Here is an 18,382-nt window from a genome sequence, read left to right as displayed (position 1 = left end):
GATACTGGTTTAGAAATTGTGGGAAGCAGAATATTAAGACTATGTGTAGTGTTGATACTGCAGTTTCCAGTATGCCAAAGTAATGGTAGGGATAGGAATTCTGGAAGTAATTTTTCCTATATGTCTGGGAAAAGCCAAGCTGGAAACAAACATGGAACAGGGATTGAAATGGCTCTGGTCAAGGGGCTCTTTAGCTATAACACACAAAATAACATTTGCAGATTCTTTTTCCTTCAATTTAAATTTTATTAAAAGAGTTCTAAGGTACTGCATCCAGTACATGATATTTATTACCAAAATTATTAACAAATATACAAAACTTATATATGGAATATTTATTACATCCTTTTATTCCTCTATAATACTGTATTTGTTCAAGTAGGTCACCTACAGTGTAAACTTCCCTCAGTTTGATCTTGACTAGCTTGGGAAAGGCCCTCTAACATCATGTAGATATGAAATTAAAACTTTATTTGGCTTTTACTGGTAACATCTGATTCTTGTATTTGGCACGTGGAAGAAGTATCTACAGTGCAGAAAGGAGGCATTCTTTTTATGATTTTGAATCGTAGTTTTTAAAAGCTGAGGAGACTCTGCATATATTAATTTGATATTAGTAATAATGGGTCAGTCATTCTCCCTTCCGCTTCAGTCAAGTCTTTTCCTTTTCAGCCTCTTCATTAGGATTTGCTGGTAAAAAAATATTCTGTTTTACTGATGTCTTCTATGTTCTCTGACAATGTTTTCTTTATAAACAAAGAGGAGGAAATCATCTACTAGAGACGGCTTTCTACCCACAATTCCATGTGAATTGAAACGTATAGATTTCTACACACAGATGTAAAAAAGTTAATCAGTGGTCCATGGATATGAGTGCGTGCTTGTGTTTTAAATCAGCCAGATAATAATGTCATTCTCATCCAGAACCGAATGTTCAGGTGTAGTCTTTGAAAGAAAAATTAAAAAAAAAAAATCCCATGAAATTCTTCCCACCTGTCTTTCTCTCCTGTTTATCATCGTTTACAAATGTAGCTTAAAGTAATTTCATAAAGCTGATCCAGAGAGTGCTAAGATTTATTCAAACTCTTCTGCATTCTCCCTCAAGCATCATATTGCTAATTGTAGGAGGCCATCATCCCACCAAAGTCACATATCAGACAAGTCCAAGTTTAGATGGCAGCATTTGAGTATCAAGTACTTGGCCCTTTTTGTTACCAAAGAGTCCCACTCCCCTCTGTGGCACCATACATTTCCGCCAGCTTCCTAAAGCGTGGTCCCCAGTCTGTCAGATAGTCATAACTCTGTTCTGAGTCCGTAGTTACAGACTGTAAGGAACTGAGCGATTCAGCCACTGAGCCATTGCCCTCAAACATATAGGTCTGGAGGGAATCAAAGGGAGGTGCCCAGAGGTCCATGTCTGCTTCATAGAGTTTGGCCAACACATAGCTGTGAACACTGCTGTCCACCGTGCAGGCCTGAGGAACGTATCTCGAGAGGCTTTCAATTTCTGGCATCATGTCTTGTCGGTTCTTCATGAACGCTTGGGCCTCTCTGGGGTTCCACAGGGCAGAAATGTCAAAAGCTTCCGTATCTTCTTCCCCACCACCTTCGTCGTCATATCGGACAATGTTCTCATGGATATTCTCTTCCTCATCAAGCATGTAAGGTTGCTTCCGGTGTCTTTTCATGGATAAGATCAGTAGCACCAGAACTAAAGGTAATGAACGAAATAGAAATACTTAGCAATTTTCCTTCACTCAAGACAAATCAACAAGAAATATTTTATATGTAATGGTAATCAAAAAGGTCTATTTTTGCCCCCTCAAAATTGCTACTGCTATAGTGGTAATTCTCGACTTACAACAGTTCATTTAGTGACCGTTCAAAGTTACAACACTCCTGAAAGACGTGACTTAGGACCATTTTTCACACTTATGACCACTGCAGCATCCCCATAATCACATGATCAAAATTCAGGTACTTGGCAACTGACTCATATTTATGACGGTTGCAGTGTCCCAGGGTCATGCAATCACGTTTTGCGATCTTCTGACAAGCAAAGTCAACAAGGAAAGCCAGATTCACTTAACAACTGTCTTACTAAGTTAACAACTGCAGTGATTCACTTAACAACTGTGGCAAGAATAGTCATAAAATGGGGCAAAACTCACTTAACAAAGGCTTCACTTAGCAACAGTGGGCTGGATTGTGGTCATAAATGATTCGTATTACAGCCCAACAAATCTTGCCACTTCCCTTATTTCGCCTGAAGAATATTAGATCTGTTCGTGAGATGGCATGTATACTTACCGAGCAAAACAAAAATGCAAGCTAGAATGGCAATCAGAGCACCTCTGCTCAGGCTGACAGGGAGTATGTAGGCCTCTGCATTACAGGACATCACAAGGCCCTTTTCATCACAACTACAAACATGAATGGTTACTGTTCCAGTACTGCTTAACACAGGACGTCCATTATCTGCTATTAAGATGGGAAGGTAAAAGGTATTCTGCTCATGTTGCCGAAAGCCTGATCTCTTGGTTAAAATCCAAGCTGTGTTGTCTAAAGAGAAAGAAAAGAAAGAAAGAAAGAAAGAAAGAAAGAAAGAAAGAAAGAAAGAAAGAAAGAAAGAAAGAAAGAAAGAAAGAAAGAAAAACCAAATACTTATTCACAATGCAAAACTATCAAATATACATATTACAAAACTGATGTTTGGATTAGTTGTATAAACATACAGTATTATGATTACTTTTATCTACAGGTGCAACATAACTACTTTTGGAATATGTAATTGTTTGTGAGTCACTCTAGACTTTCAGTGACACGTGTTTCTCTGTCTTTGGAAGCTGGCTTGTTCATATCCATGCTATGGATGCTATTATTATTGTTTATGACCAGAGGTAGTATTCAGCAGGTTCTGACCAGTTCTGGAGAACCGGTAGTGGACATTTTGAGTAGTTTGGAGAACTGGCAAATAACGCCTCTGACTGGCCCCGCCCCCATCTGTTCTCTGCCTCCTGAGTCCCAGCTGATCAGCTGGGTCTTCTTCTGTTGTCCTGCGCAGGAGACCAGAGCTGGAAAGCAGGTTAATGGAGTGGGGAGGGAATGTGGATTTTGTCGTATCCTTCCCCTGCCATGCCCACTAAGCCACGCCCACAGAACTGGTAGTAAAAATTTTTAATTTCACAGAATACTTTATGATTAAACGCACGTTCTTCATAGTTTCATAACTTATTCAGTTGTCAAATGTTGCTTTTTCTTTAACCATTCATACCAACAATTCCAAACTTTGTAGTATTCACTATCTTTGTTGTTTTTTTAGTAATTTGGTTAGGCTGTCCATCTTTGCACACTCGTGAATTTTTTTAATGACCATCTCCTCTGAAGGGACAATAGACAGTTTCCAATTTTGAGCATAACTTATTCTGGCTGCCGTTATAATGTGCAAGATTAAATATTGATATTTTTTTCTATTTTTGAGTCTATCATACCCAGCAAAAAGGTTTCAGGTTCAAGTTTTACTTCTTGTTTAGTTATATTTAGAATCCAATTTTTGAAATTTTTCCAAAACTTCTGAGCATATGGACAGGTCTACCACATACGAAAGTATGTTCCCTGGACACAGTTACACTTCCAACAGTTTGGGAGGACATTCGGGAACATCTTAGCCAGTCTCGTGGGTGGCAAGTGCCAACGATACACCATTTTATAGAGATTCTCTTTGTATGAGGCTGACATAGTTAGTTTGTAATTTATTTCCCAAATATGTTCCCACTTGTCTAATTCAATACTGTGGCCCACATTTTTTGCCCAAATTATCATAGACTCCTTGACTGTTTCTTCTTTTAATTTATAACCCAATAGATATTTATATATTTTACTAATCAATTTCCTTTTCAATTTCCAGCCAGGTGATTTTGTTCACTTTTGTATTTCAAACAATGAACTTAGTTACACATAAGAAAATTGAACAAAAAGAACCAATTAAAAGATGGCAGGCCTTGAAAAGGAAGGAGGTAGGAGAAGAAAGGAGAGAAAGAATAAGTAAAATAGAGATAACTAAGACACCACAGTGCATTAAATTTCAGAATTTCAGTTTAAATATCTTGTGCTCTTTTCTTATAAAGTGAAACCATTTTCGGGAGCTTTAGGTTCATCAACCAACATGGTAGATTGAACTTTAGCTGTGATAACTATGTTGTAATACATTTTAATGTTTTATTTTATTCTAATCAGAATAATTCAGAATCTATTCAGACTCTATTCAGGAGAAATTTCCTGATGGTTAGAACAATTAATCAGTGGAACAACTTGCCTCTAGAAGTTGTGAATACTCCAACACTGGAAGTTTTAAAAAAGATGTTGGATAACCATTTGTCTGAAGTGGTGTAGGGTTTCCTGCCTAAGCAGGGGGTTGGACTAGATGACCTTCCAACTCTGTTATTCTATTCTATTCTATTCTATTCTATTCTATTCTATTCTATTCTATTCTATTCTATCTATCTATCTATCTATCTATCTATCTATCTATCTATCTATCTATCTATCTAATCTATATATAATCTATAATATATTCTAATATTCTTAATATGCATATCCATCATTCTGAGATTCCTGTTAAAAATAATGAAAGAATAATAGAAAGCAATGGCACCAACTACCAGATACAGAAGCTTTTATTCTTCTGCCTGATAAAAAAATTGATGTGCCTGAAAACTGCTTTTTGACAATAAACCTCTCTTGTCTTTCTTAATTAAGATATTCAAATAAAGAGGCAAAAGGGAGCGAATTCCCCCCTCAAGTACTAAATGAACCTAAATCTCAAATCTTTTAATTATGACTTCTTTCAAGCTCATCAGTAGTGTAAGTTTTAAGGAAAGAAAATAAGAGTCACAAATATGTCCCAGCAAAGAAATATCTTGCAATCTTGACAGCAATTTCCAAATAATAAATCTGGGCACTTCATTGCTGTCTTGATGACATGAGAAGGCACTCCGTTTCTTGAAAAGTTATACATTTCTAAAAATTCCAGTTTTGCCATTTAGAGGTAACTAAACTAGTTAAATATGTCACCTTTATCTGACATTGATTTGCACCATTTTGAGTAAGGTTGTTATGGAACAATAATTAAGTGTGTATAAAAAAAAGAGCTAGAGAAAAAAAATAGTTTTTTAAAAATTCCTCTTGGAGAACATCTATGAAATGTTCTTGGCATCATATTGAAATGTTTTCCAATAACCCTTGCTTGGCTTTTTGAGATAAGTCCAAGTTAGCTAAATATGAACTTCTAATTGTGGGTGCACATGGGAATATGTTGTGGTGGAATGTGGTCTGGATTCCCAGGAGGTAGGCAGTGCATTCCAAAAGACAACTCAGTTCAGATAATTTGTGTGAGAGAAAACAGGAGAAGGTGACTCCTTCCTAATAGTCCCCAGAGTATATGATTTGTGCAGGATGGTAGCATGCTTTAGTTTGGCCAGATTTTGTCTTTAGGTGAGGAATAATAAGGAAATCTGTTCGGAAGAACCACAAGGTATCTCTGTTTTTGGAACCTTAAAATGTCCTTTACCAAACCCTTTCAAAGCTGAACTGAGCAGGCTGAAAAGAATCTGTAATTTTTGTGCATGTGGCTTCCTGAACACACACAGAATAATCACTGCCTGACCACATGGTGAGGCCTGTGGTGGAGAAGTTAGAAATTCAGCAAACCAGTCAGTCCATTTTATAAAGCAAAGGGATTTTTTTAAAATTAAATTGAAATAATATGCTAACTCAAATTTCAGACTATGGGGCTATGTGAAAAACTGAGTAACATGTTCCAAAGCAACCAGTACTACATTTTCAAGGAACTCCTTTTTGTAAAATTAACTTTTTTCTTGCTTCTCCAGCTGTTGAAATAATGTTCACCATTAGGTGATGCTATAATGCTGCTTATTTTTATTGCATTTTCTACATTAATAGCTCATTCATTTCCCCAACTGTTTTACTGAGTTAAAAGAATATCATCCACTCAACAGAGGGAGGTGTCACTAGACTGAGGAAAAAAACTTTTGGTGGCATAATATATTTTTGGAAATTAAAAAAAGTAAAAACTGCAACTAGGCAAAAGGAACTTGAGCATGCTCAGGAGTAAAAAAAAATGCTATTTCAAGTGGGGGAAAACTGGAATTACAAAAGAAAGGGAAGGCAATAGAAGTGAACTGAAAAGGTACTTTTGAAAGGGACATGAGTATATTTTTTACACCTGGTTGACTTCTCTAAAAGAAGATGAAACTTTTTCTTGGTTCATGCAGCATTTGTGTACTATTTCCAGGAAAATAGAAGTTGAGTTAAGGAAATATTAAGGAGATGTTGACAAGCTGTAATGGCCTTGTTGCACCTTATCTGTCTCTGTTAAATTTAAGTGCATGTTTTCCTGGAACTACATTACTACCTTGGTATTCCACTGCTTTGAAACTCAACGCATTTTGATATGAACATTTTGTCCCAGTATTGTTTGTTCAGTACTCAATGTACAAGCTAGAACTTGTCAGTATCAGCTGTCTTGCGACACTCCACATTTTTCTTTATGGCAAAAATTTGTTTGGTACTCATTGTGCCTCTCAGAACCAATTAATGATGAGTACTAAGGTACCACTGTACAGAGTTGCCAAAAGCCAAAAAAGAAAAAAAGGCTTCATTAACGAGGAGGTGCACCAGATGTAGGAAATTTTCCCACATTTTCTTTGAAGCCCCTTTTCTGTTTTGGATACCACCCAAAGGAAGGAAAACTGAAATAATAAGCAATGGCCTTTTTCTGTGTTCGGGGAAAGTCCAGAGAAAGCTTAGGATTGAGAAAAAGTAATGAAGCAATATTCATTTGGACCTCTCTACCCCTCTGCCTCACCAGCGATTTATTACTGAAAATACCTACAACATGATAAAAAGCTTTGGATTTGCCGAACCTTGTTATTGTTCCTCATAAGAAAAGGCTGTATCGCTGCACTGAGAAATACAAGACAAATTCTTTGTAACTTTCTTAAAAACAAAATGAAACATTTATTTCATGGCTGCTTTTGTTATTATTTGCAATGGCTGGTTCATGAAGGAGTTTTAAACAGAGCTTCTGCAATTCAACTCACTTCAGAAGACATTAATTAGCCAAACAAATTGCTGTCTAGTTCAATTACCTTGATTGTCCCTAAGAGTAAAATTGGGGTTATTTGCTGTCTCAGGAGCCAAGCTGTAATAGAAGTGCTGTCCCTCTTGTGGGTCATCTTGGTCCACTGCACTTACTGTCTGGATCAGCTGTAGGACAGAAGAACAAAACAATTGATTAATGACAATTCCAGTGGAGATAAACACTTTTAAGAATTAATCTGAAAGCAAAAGAAATGTAGGTTTTAAATACCACGGAAGTAGTATTGGAACAGGAAGCAGAGAGTTATGAGGGCAATCAAAATATCACAGGGATCAATGGTTAGGAAAAAAGCAATCTCCTCAGGAGTTGTTTTGCTTCATGGGAGAAGGACAAATTTGTATGGTCCATATCTCAGTGAAAGAGGACATGGTTTGTATACAGATAATCCGTGCAAAAAAATCAGCTAGTAAGGCTAGGAAAGAGTATTATATATTATACTTTTCTACACCATGTTACACTACACTACACTACTCGACATTGTCACCCTGTCCTTGCTGGCATTTGATGGACCCAAATGCAGTTTTGAAGACAACTGGGTTCTTTTCTTGAAGCTCTGGCATGTGGTTCAGTGGACGCTCTGGTTGTAGCTTTGAACAAGCACTTGGCAAGGCTCCTGGATTGGAATGTGCCTGCATGGATGTTCTCTGGTTGCAGACCTCACAAAGCATTTTGGTTTACTGAGGAGTTCCAAAACATGAAGCAATATATTGTGAGTGACCAAAACAGGCGGGAAAAATTTGAACTGTTGAACCTGAGGAAATGGACCAGGTCCTTGCTGCTCTGAGCTCTGCCACCTGTGCTTTGGACTCCTGCCCCTTGTGGGTTGGTCAAGGCTTCCAGGAACAGGGCATATGATTAGGTCCAAGTGGTGATTCACTCTTTGGGTTTTGTGAGCCACTTGAACTTGTAACAAATAAGATGGCTGGTCATACAAGTTTTTTAAATATGTCCCCGTCTCTCTGTCTCTATACCTTGGGAAAAAGCTTCCGGTTAAGTGAAGATAAGGTTGGGCCCAATGAAAATCGATTCTTGACTAATAAGCCAATCTGATAGGTTGAATGCAGTTTTATTATACTTAGAGAAGACATTAAAAAAATGGGACATCAATTATTTGGGATACATTGATTTCAATACGTTTATTCTAAATCTCAAGTAATTTTAAATAAAATTCAATATCCTTTCAAGTAAATTTTGATCACACGCACAGAATACACTTTTCTTCTGAAATCTATTTGGGAAGACACACAAATGTATTACAGCAACAGTATACTTTTTTTAACTACTATTTTAAAAATCTCAATCCTAACTGTTCAAAGTAACTTATAATTGTTTTTCACACTTACGACCTTTGCAGCATCCCCATGATTAAGCGATCAAAATTCAGAAGCTTGGCAATTGACTCATACTTATGACTGTTGCTGTGTCCCAAGGTCATGTGATCACCTTTGTAACCTTTTGACAAGCAAAATCAATGGGAAACCCAGATTCACTTAATAACCGTGTTGCTAACTTAAAAACAGTGGCAAGAAAGATCATAAAATGGGGCAAAACTCATTTAACAAACATCTCACTTAACAACATAGATTTCAGGCTCAATAGTTGAGGATTACTTGTAAATGTCAATATTATCTTTTCTCTAATCAATTAGCTTGCCATATGCCATACCCAGTGGTGGGATTCAATGTTCTTTTACTACCGGTTCTGTGGGCGTGGCTTGGTGGGCGTGGCAGAGGAAGGATACTGTAAAATCTCCAGTCAGAGGTGGAATTTGCTGGTTCTCTGAACTACTCAAAATTTCCACTACCGGTTCTCCAGAACTGGTCAGAACCTGCTGAATACCACCTCTGGTCATGCCCCCGTTGGGCCTGAATCTACGGGGGAAGATGAGCTGAAACCTGAGCCTCCCCCATCTCCTGAAATAGGACAAAAACCCAGGACAACTAGGACTACAAAACCAACATTAGGTTAGAGGGCAGGTGGTTAGCAAGGATCCAAACTCCTAAACATCTGGCCATATTTAGTCTGCAGCTTGAAGATAATGTGCTATTGGAAAGAAATAGCTGCCCTACATTTAAAATCCTTTATCAAAATGTATCTACTCAACCTTTAGAAATGTCTCTTAATTGACATTGTGGAAAGACTGATCAATATGATTTCTTTTGAACAAAATGTAAATCTATTTAAAAGCAGAGTTACTTTTACATACCTATTGTGTGTGTTTTATTCAGATTCTTCCTCCCTTTTTTTTATATTCCAGCTATAAAATATATATTTTAACATTTCTGCTTCCTTCGCCACAGTTTGGAGGATATAAGAAATTAATTTTACTGTTGCTTTGCTGCTCTTTTAAATATTGCAGTGGATTTAATTTAATATTTAAATTAGATATTAAATACTAAATTACATAGTGTTATATTCTACTGAAATTGTAATGGGAAGGGACAAACATGTGCTCGTACATGTAGACTTAGCTATGTTCTCATTCCTTGCAGTTATAAGCTACTGTACCCTTTGGAATCTACTTTCGAAGTTTCAGAGAATGCAGCTCATATCTAGACAATATTAGGTTGGAGATAAAGATCATAGATAATGGTACCAGTTTTAAATATAAAACACTGTTTTAGCTCCTCACCTGTCCAACCTTTGCATTTTCACAGACAAACGCTTCATAGAACCTGGGAAATTCTGGTATGTTGTCGTTTACATCCAGGACTCTTATTGTTACTGAAACATTGCCAACCTGTGAAGGATTGTCTGAAAGGAGATAAGAGTTAATTAATATCAGAGGTGTTCTGCCTAAGCAAAAATTAATCCTGAATAGCATGACAGATCTCTGGAGAATACACTGCCCAGATACAGTAGATAGTATTTTATTGTATTAAGACTTTTGACTGGTGGAGTCTAATTTAGCTTTCTCTGTCGTTGCCCCTGATCTATGCAACATGTTGCTCCTAGAAGAGAAGATGGCTTCCGCTCTTCTGGATTCCAGAAGAATTTGAATATCTGGTTCTGCCAACTGGCATGAAGAATAGCATGCAACTTTGTCTTGAGGGTGCTCCCTCTGATTTTATCTTGCTCTGAACCTGTTCTTAATTCTGTTTTTAACCCTGTTTTTAATCCTGTTTCTTTAGGCTTATAGCCATGATGGCGAACCTATGGCATGTGGGCATGCGAGCTGTCACCCCAGTTTGGTTCCACTGTGCATGCCGCACGCTTCCCATCAGCCAGCTGATCTTTGGGTCTCTGCCATGCATGCACGGGGGGTGGGGCGCATGCGGGGGGGTGGGAGTGGGGTGCATGTGCGGGGGATGAACGAGTATGCGCAGGGTGGGGCAGATATGCGGGGAACGCATGTGCTCACATGCGGTGGGCACATGCAGGGGGTGGGGCGCATGCGCAGGGGACAGGTGCACATTGCACTTTGGGGATGCATGCACGCGCTTTGGGCACTCGATGCTGAAAAGGTTACCCATCATTGGCTTATAGCTTTTACTTGTAAAATGCCCAGAATCATCTAATCAGCGAGATATCTAAATTTAATAAATAATTAAACAAATAGACACATATTTTTCAACTTATAACTTTATCTATACCTACTTACTAGATATATAGATATGGTTGTCAGTTTTCATGTAAATCATGCATTATATTTACTTCTTGGATTGTAAAATAGCTAAACATACCTGTCTGTCTGATTTATGTTAAGCCCCATAACTTAATTTTGTTAACTATTAAGCAGTGATTAGACTACAGATAGGCTATTTCAAATATTTTTAGATAAAAAAATAAAAAATAATAATTCTAAAACTAATGTAACTTTATACATGTTGGGCAGTTTGTCATTTGCCCTTGTGATAATAGGACTGTGCAGGGTAATAGTAGTCATACACATAATAGGAGCAAGTGGTAGGATTTATCAACAAAGATTTTACATAACACAGATTAGTAGGAATGAACCGTTCCTAATACTCAGCAGTTTCAACTCAGAAATATGCAGAAAGAAACATGCATGTATCCAAGAAAGCACACAGTATTTGGAAAAACTACATGAACAGAATAATAACTGGAGTTGGGTGACCAATACATTAATAATATTAATAACAGGTCCTTGGGAAGGAGTCAATAGGTGGATAAAAATTTAGCTGACTGTGGAAACAATCATAACAATTATAAATTAGAAGAATTGCAACTTTTCAAACCTATTACTTCTATGTGGGGTACGGACTTGATGCCATAATATTATAAACATTTCTCTTGAATTGTACAAATGAAAGTAGTTTACTAGATATTTTCTACATGAAAGTGTTGATATCTAAATGGGATATTTCAACGTTATCCTTGCTGGCCAGAAGCTTATCACCAGTCTTGTAAGCCAAAAAGATAATACTATACAGTTTTAACAGTATAAGTATCTTAACAGTAGGATTTTTTTTCTACACCATACTCACCATGTGATGTAACAAGACCATATAATAATTTTCCTTCTCAAAATGTGATAGGATTAACTCATGGAATGTTTAAGTAGACAATACATCAGCAGGAATTAAGGAATCCATATTTTAATGACATTTTCTGTGACCACTGGGGATGGTATCAGCTGATAAATCACTATACTCTGCTGAGGAGCAATTGTGCAACTCACACCATAGTGATATCATTTTTTGACAGTGAATGCCACCGTATAGCAAAATGAGAATTAAGCTTGGAGTAAGTTGTGTTAATGTGGTGATTTGATATCCAATTCCACTCATGAGGGAAATGTTTTCAGAAATATTGCTCTAATTCTAAAGCAGAAATGAACCAAAAACTAAGTTATGGAAAGTATCTGAGATCCTAGCAAGTAGCTTTTTCTGTCCCAGATTAGGTATATTCATTTATTTATTATTTTAAAAAAAATTCATAGGACAATTCAAATTAACAATTGTTTGCTCAAAGAGTTTTTCAATCAGAGGTTGAAGTTATTAGCAATTCTGCGAGTCAGCTAATCTTCTTTAATATTGTTTTTTTTCCTACTCTGATGAACTCTGTTAGCCCTTTTCTGCAACTAATAATTCTTGGACAGGGTATGTATAGATAGGTGTTATCTGAACTGTATTTCAGAAAAACCATCAAAACCTCCCTTACACCATAATTCCCTTGAATGTTAACTATTTGAGTAACCAAACTTTGTAGGGCTCCCAGGGGTATATAGATTAAATTCTAATTTCATTATTTGCATACGCACACAGGGGTTTTATAAATATATGCTGGCTTCTTAATTGAAGTTTGAATGATCAAAAGCTGGATTTGAGAGGCTGGTTTTAAATCCTGATCAAATGGAATTACAGGTTAACTGTAGTTAAGGTTAACTCAAATTCATCTTTTCACTGTGCTTTAGGGAGGCAAGGACACTTGAGAAGAAAGAGAAAAGGAACTGGCAGATACAGTCTGAAGCTTGGCTTTCATCACTGCTGAATGGAAGTACTGTGCATTCCTGCTTGGTATAATATGCGATGTCTCCTTTGTTGATTCCTCTTCTGCCTGCATTGCTCCTTTCTCAGTTGTATCATTGCTAGTGACTTTTCTCTGGGATAATGTGTGACAAAGCCTAACAGATTTTCTATATCTTGACATTGCCCTTGGACAATGTTTGGAATTAGGGAAGAAAACAAAATTGAAGTGCTGCTACTTTAATACTGGAACAGATAAGGATGACTGCGTTAACTGAATAGCTGTGAAGAAGATCAAAGCTGTATCCCACAGACATGGCTCAAATATGGTGCTGTTCAGACTTGTTGGTGTTATGTTTCAGCGAACATATGTACACTGAAGCATTCATTAGAAATATAAAAGGGAAAAAATAGATATATTTGATAATACGTATAAGAAAATGTGATTATTGTTATATTGGTAAGCAAAACATGAATTGTAATTGTAAGCACAAGAAATATGTACCTAGTCGACACACAGTTGAAATGGAATGGAATTATTGTATATATAAAATAAAAAAAATTGGGGAAAAAAAAAGAAATATAAAAGGGAATTGATTCTATTTTTCCTTCTTTCTTTTCTTTCTTCTACTATGAGCATAAACATACTTGTTTTCTTTCCAGAAAGGTAAAAAATTGTATAACCTTAGAAATAGAACAAAGAGTTGGAAGGGACTTTGGAAGTCATCTAGTCCAACACCCTGGTTGAGCAGGAGAGTCTATACCAGGGGTGTCGAATTCAAGGCATGTGGGCCAGATCCAGACCATGGGATGCTTAGATCTGGCCCGTAGGGCCACCCTGGAAACAACGAAGGACCGGTCTGCGGTGTCTCTGCCAGTGAAAATGGAGCCCAGGAGGGTCCTCCCAGGCTCCATTTTCACTGGCAGAAGGCTACAGGATGTCAAGGTGGCCACGCCCACCCCAGCCATGCCCCACCCTGGCCACACCCACTCAGCTCCCTGAGGTCAAACACAACCCTAATGCGGCCTTTAATGAAATTGAGTTTGACACCCTGATCTGTACCATTTCTTTTCTTGAAAGAAAACACACACACACACACACACACACACACACACACACACACACACACACAAACACAGTCCTTTGGAGTTGGGTGGGCAATACATTTAAATAAATAATAATCTGATTGCCTTACTCAATTCCACACCTAGCACACTGATATTGTGCCATGAAATGTCTTCCCGATCCAGAGGTCTTGCAGTCATCAGAGCACCTGTTATAATGTCCACATAAAAGAAGCGTCCAGGATCACTGCTTCGATCAATGGAGTATCTGTAGAAGTTCACATTAAAAAAAAATGTTGTAGTTAGAACCTGCCATTGCAAATTAAGGTGTAATTTAGTTTCATCACTATTTTTTTTTAAGCTCTGTGGACTTGACAGTAAGTCAGTTCAGATGCTAATTTATATGTGTTGTTTACTGGCTCAATCAACTAATCCTTGAAAAATCTTTTATCATTGACTTGTGCAGTAGGAATAGAAGAAATAATTCAAGTTCACTTTAGATTCCACTTTTTCATCTCCTTTAGCAAAGAAAGACATATTTGTGCTTTGCTGGTTGCACTAATACAAGGAAGAGTGTTTAATTCTAGTTATTAAATTTTAAAAAGGATAAAAAATTAACATCCATATTAAATTAAGAAATATAAACTTATTGAATGTTTCTTAGACTCTCTTTGAGAAAGAATAAGAGAATATTCTTTCTTTGAGAAAGAATAAGGGGCATCACTCATTTTTTTTAGAGTTTAGGACAATGGAAAACAATTAAGATGAGCAGCATTAGCAGTTGGTAACATTAAGGAAGAATTAGATATCTTTCTTTGTTTGGTAATTGACCTTTGGAGACACGAAAAGCAGTTAATATTCATAATGTATATAGGGTGGAAAAATAGCATTCTTTAGTACAGTATGCAAACATGCTAATGAAATAACCACACCAATCACAGTGGGACTTGCTCCTAAATATTCATGAATTTACTCAGTGCAGTAAATGTGAAATCTTATTCATGCAATAAAATTCCACAATGTTTCTACAAATTAAGCACCAATATTTTCAGTATGACATAGTGTCAGTTAAGAGTCTGCATAGTTTCAAAATTATACAGTTGTGCATGAATAGCCATTAGTGCATCTGCTGATACCAAAACCAAATTCTATAGTGTGCTCGAAAAGTCATCATTTAAGTTTTCATTAAAAATGTAAAACATGAAAATCCAGTCCCTAACAAACTCCTCTGAGCATAGTTCAGAATCAAGATGCATAAAATAGCTGTTGCATAATCCTGGAAAGACTGAATGCACAGTAATTACAGAATCAAGGAATCGGAAATTATTCTAATTCCCAGATATAACAAATTTTCCATTATGCCGGGGACTTCCGGTTTGTGGCGCTTCGGTGCAGGCAGGAATCCGCGACTGAGCGCAGTCCCTGCCTGTGTTCACTGCCTGAGTGCCCCGAGCCATTTGGCTTCGGGGCTAAGCCACCTTTGCAGAAGGTGGTGAAGACTGGGGGGCTCTGGCAGGGACGAAAGACATCGCATCTCTCTTCCCTAGCCGGCTAAATCTCCCTCTCCAAAGGCAGCTGAGCGGCGGTCTGTAATGGCCGCCACATAGAAGAGCTCAGCCAGAAAAAGAAAGTGCTGGAGGAGTTGTGAAGAAGTGAAAGCGATCTTTGCTGACCGGGACAAAGCAACAGTGAAAGTATCCTGATATTTAATACTTATTAAAGATACATTGTTCCCAGATTGAGTAAGCGGTGAATGGACATTAAAGGGAAAACTTTTTTTCTTTTCACTCTCCTTCCAAATGGAACAGCTTTGAGAGAAATCAGAAAACCCGCATTGGAGGTATGCTAAATGCTAAAGATTATGCTAATGCCAAAGGGATATAGATTTCTAATATTTAAAGAAAAAATCTTTTTTTGCTGTGAGTGGGAAGGGAGAGGAAAAAAAATTGAAGTAGAATTTGAAAATATGGAGCAGACTGCCTAGAATTTTAAAGAGCCACTTGAACATTAATAAGACTTCAAAAAGACATATTTCAATTGGAACTTTGTGACTTAATAGTAACCCCAGAAAAAGAAATGGAAGAAAGGAAAAAGTGCCAAAAGAAATAGTTTATTTGGATTGTTTGGTGACTTTGGATCTTTTGGAAAATCTTTTTTTTTCTTTGCCTAAAAACACTCGGGTAGTTGTTTTGGGAAAAACTTTTCCTCTTTATAATGGCATTATTCTTGGATAAATCCAAAACTGAATATCAAAAATATAAAAAGGAAGAACAAGACTGGAAAGATACTTTGGGCATTCTTTTTCAATCTTTAGAAATGGCGGTACGTTCTTATGGAGAATTGATTGCGCAGCAGGATAATTGGGACAAAGAAGAAACCATCTTTGATGAACATGTGATCCTATCTGGGAAGGAGAAGAAAGAGGAAAAGAAAAAAGGGATTTTAAGACCTAAAAAAACAACCAAAAAAGATAAAAATGAGTTGAAAGGTGGATATAAGGTTAGAAAACAACAGAAAGGGGGAAAGCAGAAGAAGAAAAGGGAGGTGGAGAGACAAAGGGGTAAAAAGGGTAAGGAAAAGAATAAGCAAGGGAGTAAGGAAGGGATGAGAAGTCTTAATGATGGGGAAGCAAGATTTAAAGAAACAAAATTCATTTAGAGACAATGGGTAAATTTAATTGAAAAAGGGATTCTGTAAGGTACATAAGATTGTGTTATTATAGGCGCTTTTAGAATAAAATGTTTGAGATATAAATGAGTATTAATATGTATGAATAAAATGGTATTGACAGTGGTACTAGCCACATTATATATCTATAAATCTGTTCTTTTGTTGTTGCTGTTCCTTCTTTTTTTCCCCCTTTTTCTTTCTATATAATACATTGTGTAATTTCAGGATGTGCTAAACAGAATCCCAATACAAGTTATGTGTGATATTAAGTATTATTAGGTTAGGGGCAAGAGTTAAAGGTGTACAGGAGAAGTTTTGTTGAAAGAGAAAAGATGAATGGATAGTTGAGAACAGACAAAGAATGACAAGTATTATGATTTGAATTGAGATGAGATAAGTAGAATAAAACTAAGAGAGTTAAAAGAAGGAAGAAGCTATATAGAAAATGGAAAATGATAATAAGATATGGAATGGTATATAAAAGGAACATGATCTTTGAAGTTGTGTCTGTACGATGAGTTTTAACCCGGGATCAAGCAACTTTCAGAAAAGATGTTTTATGTTTCTATGTTTCATGTTTTTGTTTGTTTGTGTATTAGAAGAGAACAATGAAATTGTATAAGACAGATGGATATAAAAAATGTATACAATCTAAAGTTAAAGAGATATAATTTGAATAAATAGAAGGAAAGGGAGTAATAAAGAGAAGTTGGGATAAGATATGAAGTTGAATAGATAAGGTAAATATGTATACCAAATTGTATTTATATGGAAATGTGATAATTTGGAATAATTCTGTCTTTAAATAAGATGTTGTATTGGTTTTTTTCAGAAAAAGATTTCTTATGTCATTATATTTTATGTTTTGTTTGTTTGTATATTGTTTTGTAAAATTAATAAAATTTGCTTTAAAAAAAAAAGAAATTTCCCATTATGCTATGTCAATCCCAAGGGAAACGATCTGCCATCAGCTTCTAAATCCATTTTAATGTACTGATTAAGGCACCATGCTAGAAACCAGGAGATTGAATCAGAGGTTGTATTCATCTGGTTCGAACTGGTTCTGGCGTACCGGTAGTGGAAATTTTGAGTAGTTTGGAGAACCAGCAAACACCACCTCTGGCTGCCCCCGCACCCCTGCCCCTGTCCTTTCCTGTCCTATATTCCCTCGGTTTTTAGCTCAACTGATTTGCATGTCAAAGCGGATTGCTACACCTCAGCTGAACTAAAAAACAGCTCACCACACTAATGCTGACACAGAGAGTGGTTTTTGAGTGCTGAATGCTCACGCAAAGTGAGGTCTCATAGAACCGGTAGGAAAAAATGTGGAATCCTACCACTGCTCTGAATGCTAGTTCTTCCTTAAGGTATGAAATCCAGCTGGGTGACTTTGAGCCAGTCATGCCTAACCTATAGGATTGTTGTTGTAGGAAAAATAGGATGACGAAGGAGGCGTTATCAGGTATTAGTCATCTTGAATTATTTATCAAAATAATAAAGATATATAGATATAAATAAAATAAATTAACATAAATTTAAAAAGCTATATTAGAGGATAAATCCCACTCAATAAAATTGAATTTACTTTTGAATAAACATTCCTAAAGTTGAATATTCAAAATAAATGATCATGGCCTCTTTAGAATGAGGCAAGGCAATTAGACAAAACTCTCTAAATGTATCATGTCCCTTTTTAACAGAAAAACTATTGCCTTTACCATTTCAATAGTAAAAGATTTTTTATAACAACTGAAAACAGAATGCAGTAGCATTCGTATTTTATTTTCAGTAAAAAGCAGTTCTTTTAAAAAACAATCCATTTACATTTATGGAATCTTTGATTTTAAGTGTTATTTCTTGGAATTTCATGGATTGCAGAGTTGTAGGATGTAATATGAAACAAGCACAACTTTTTGACTAGAATGTTAGTTTACTGTTTGAGATGTAAGAGCACAATCAAGCCAAAGTTTAAAGTGAGAACACATTTCTTACATTTATTCCATGGGGTGCCAATGAAGCTAAACAAGTTTTAACTTTG

General features: G+C 36.5%; 1 protein-coding gene across 3 annotated transcripts in view; it reads right to left on the bottom strand.

The window, feature by feature from the left end:
* Positions 1-262: 262 nt before the first annotated feature.
* CDH20 (cadherin 20) overlaps positions 263-18,382 on the bottom strand; it is a 220,843-nt gene continuing 202,723 nt past the window's right edge. For all 3 annotated transcript variants that reach the window (XM_087930758.1, XM_087930759.1, XM_026700887.2), the window contains 5 exons: positions 13,806-13,942; positions 9,813-9,934; positions 7,170-7,287; positions 2,311-2,562; positions 263-1,711 (listed from right to left, as the gene is read on the bottom strand). In XM_087930758.1, the coding sequence (XP_087786884.1) occupies positions 1,212-1,711; positions 2,311-2,562; positions 7,170-7,287; positions 9,813-9,934; positions 13,806-13,942 (1,129 nt within the window). In that variant the 3' untranslated portion in view covers positions 263-1,211. The remainder of the gene's footprint in view (positions 1,712-2,310; positions 2,563-7,169; positions 7,288-9,812; positions 9,935-13,805; positions 13,943-18,382) is intronic.

This window comes from Pseudonaja textilis, chromosome 3 (assembly GCF_049901715.1).
Source record: "Pseudonaja textilis isolate UNSWEBS1 chromosome 3, rPseTex1.2, whole genome shotgun sequence".
Lineage (NCBI taxonomy): Eukaryota > Metazoa > Chordata > Lepidosauria > Squamata > Elapidae > Pseudonaja > Pseudonaja textilis.
The sequence above is the reverse complement of the archived record's forward strand: the minus strand, read 5'-3'. Positions and strand labels throughout refer to the sequence as shown.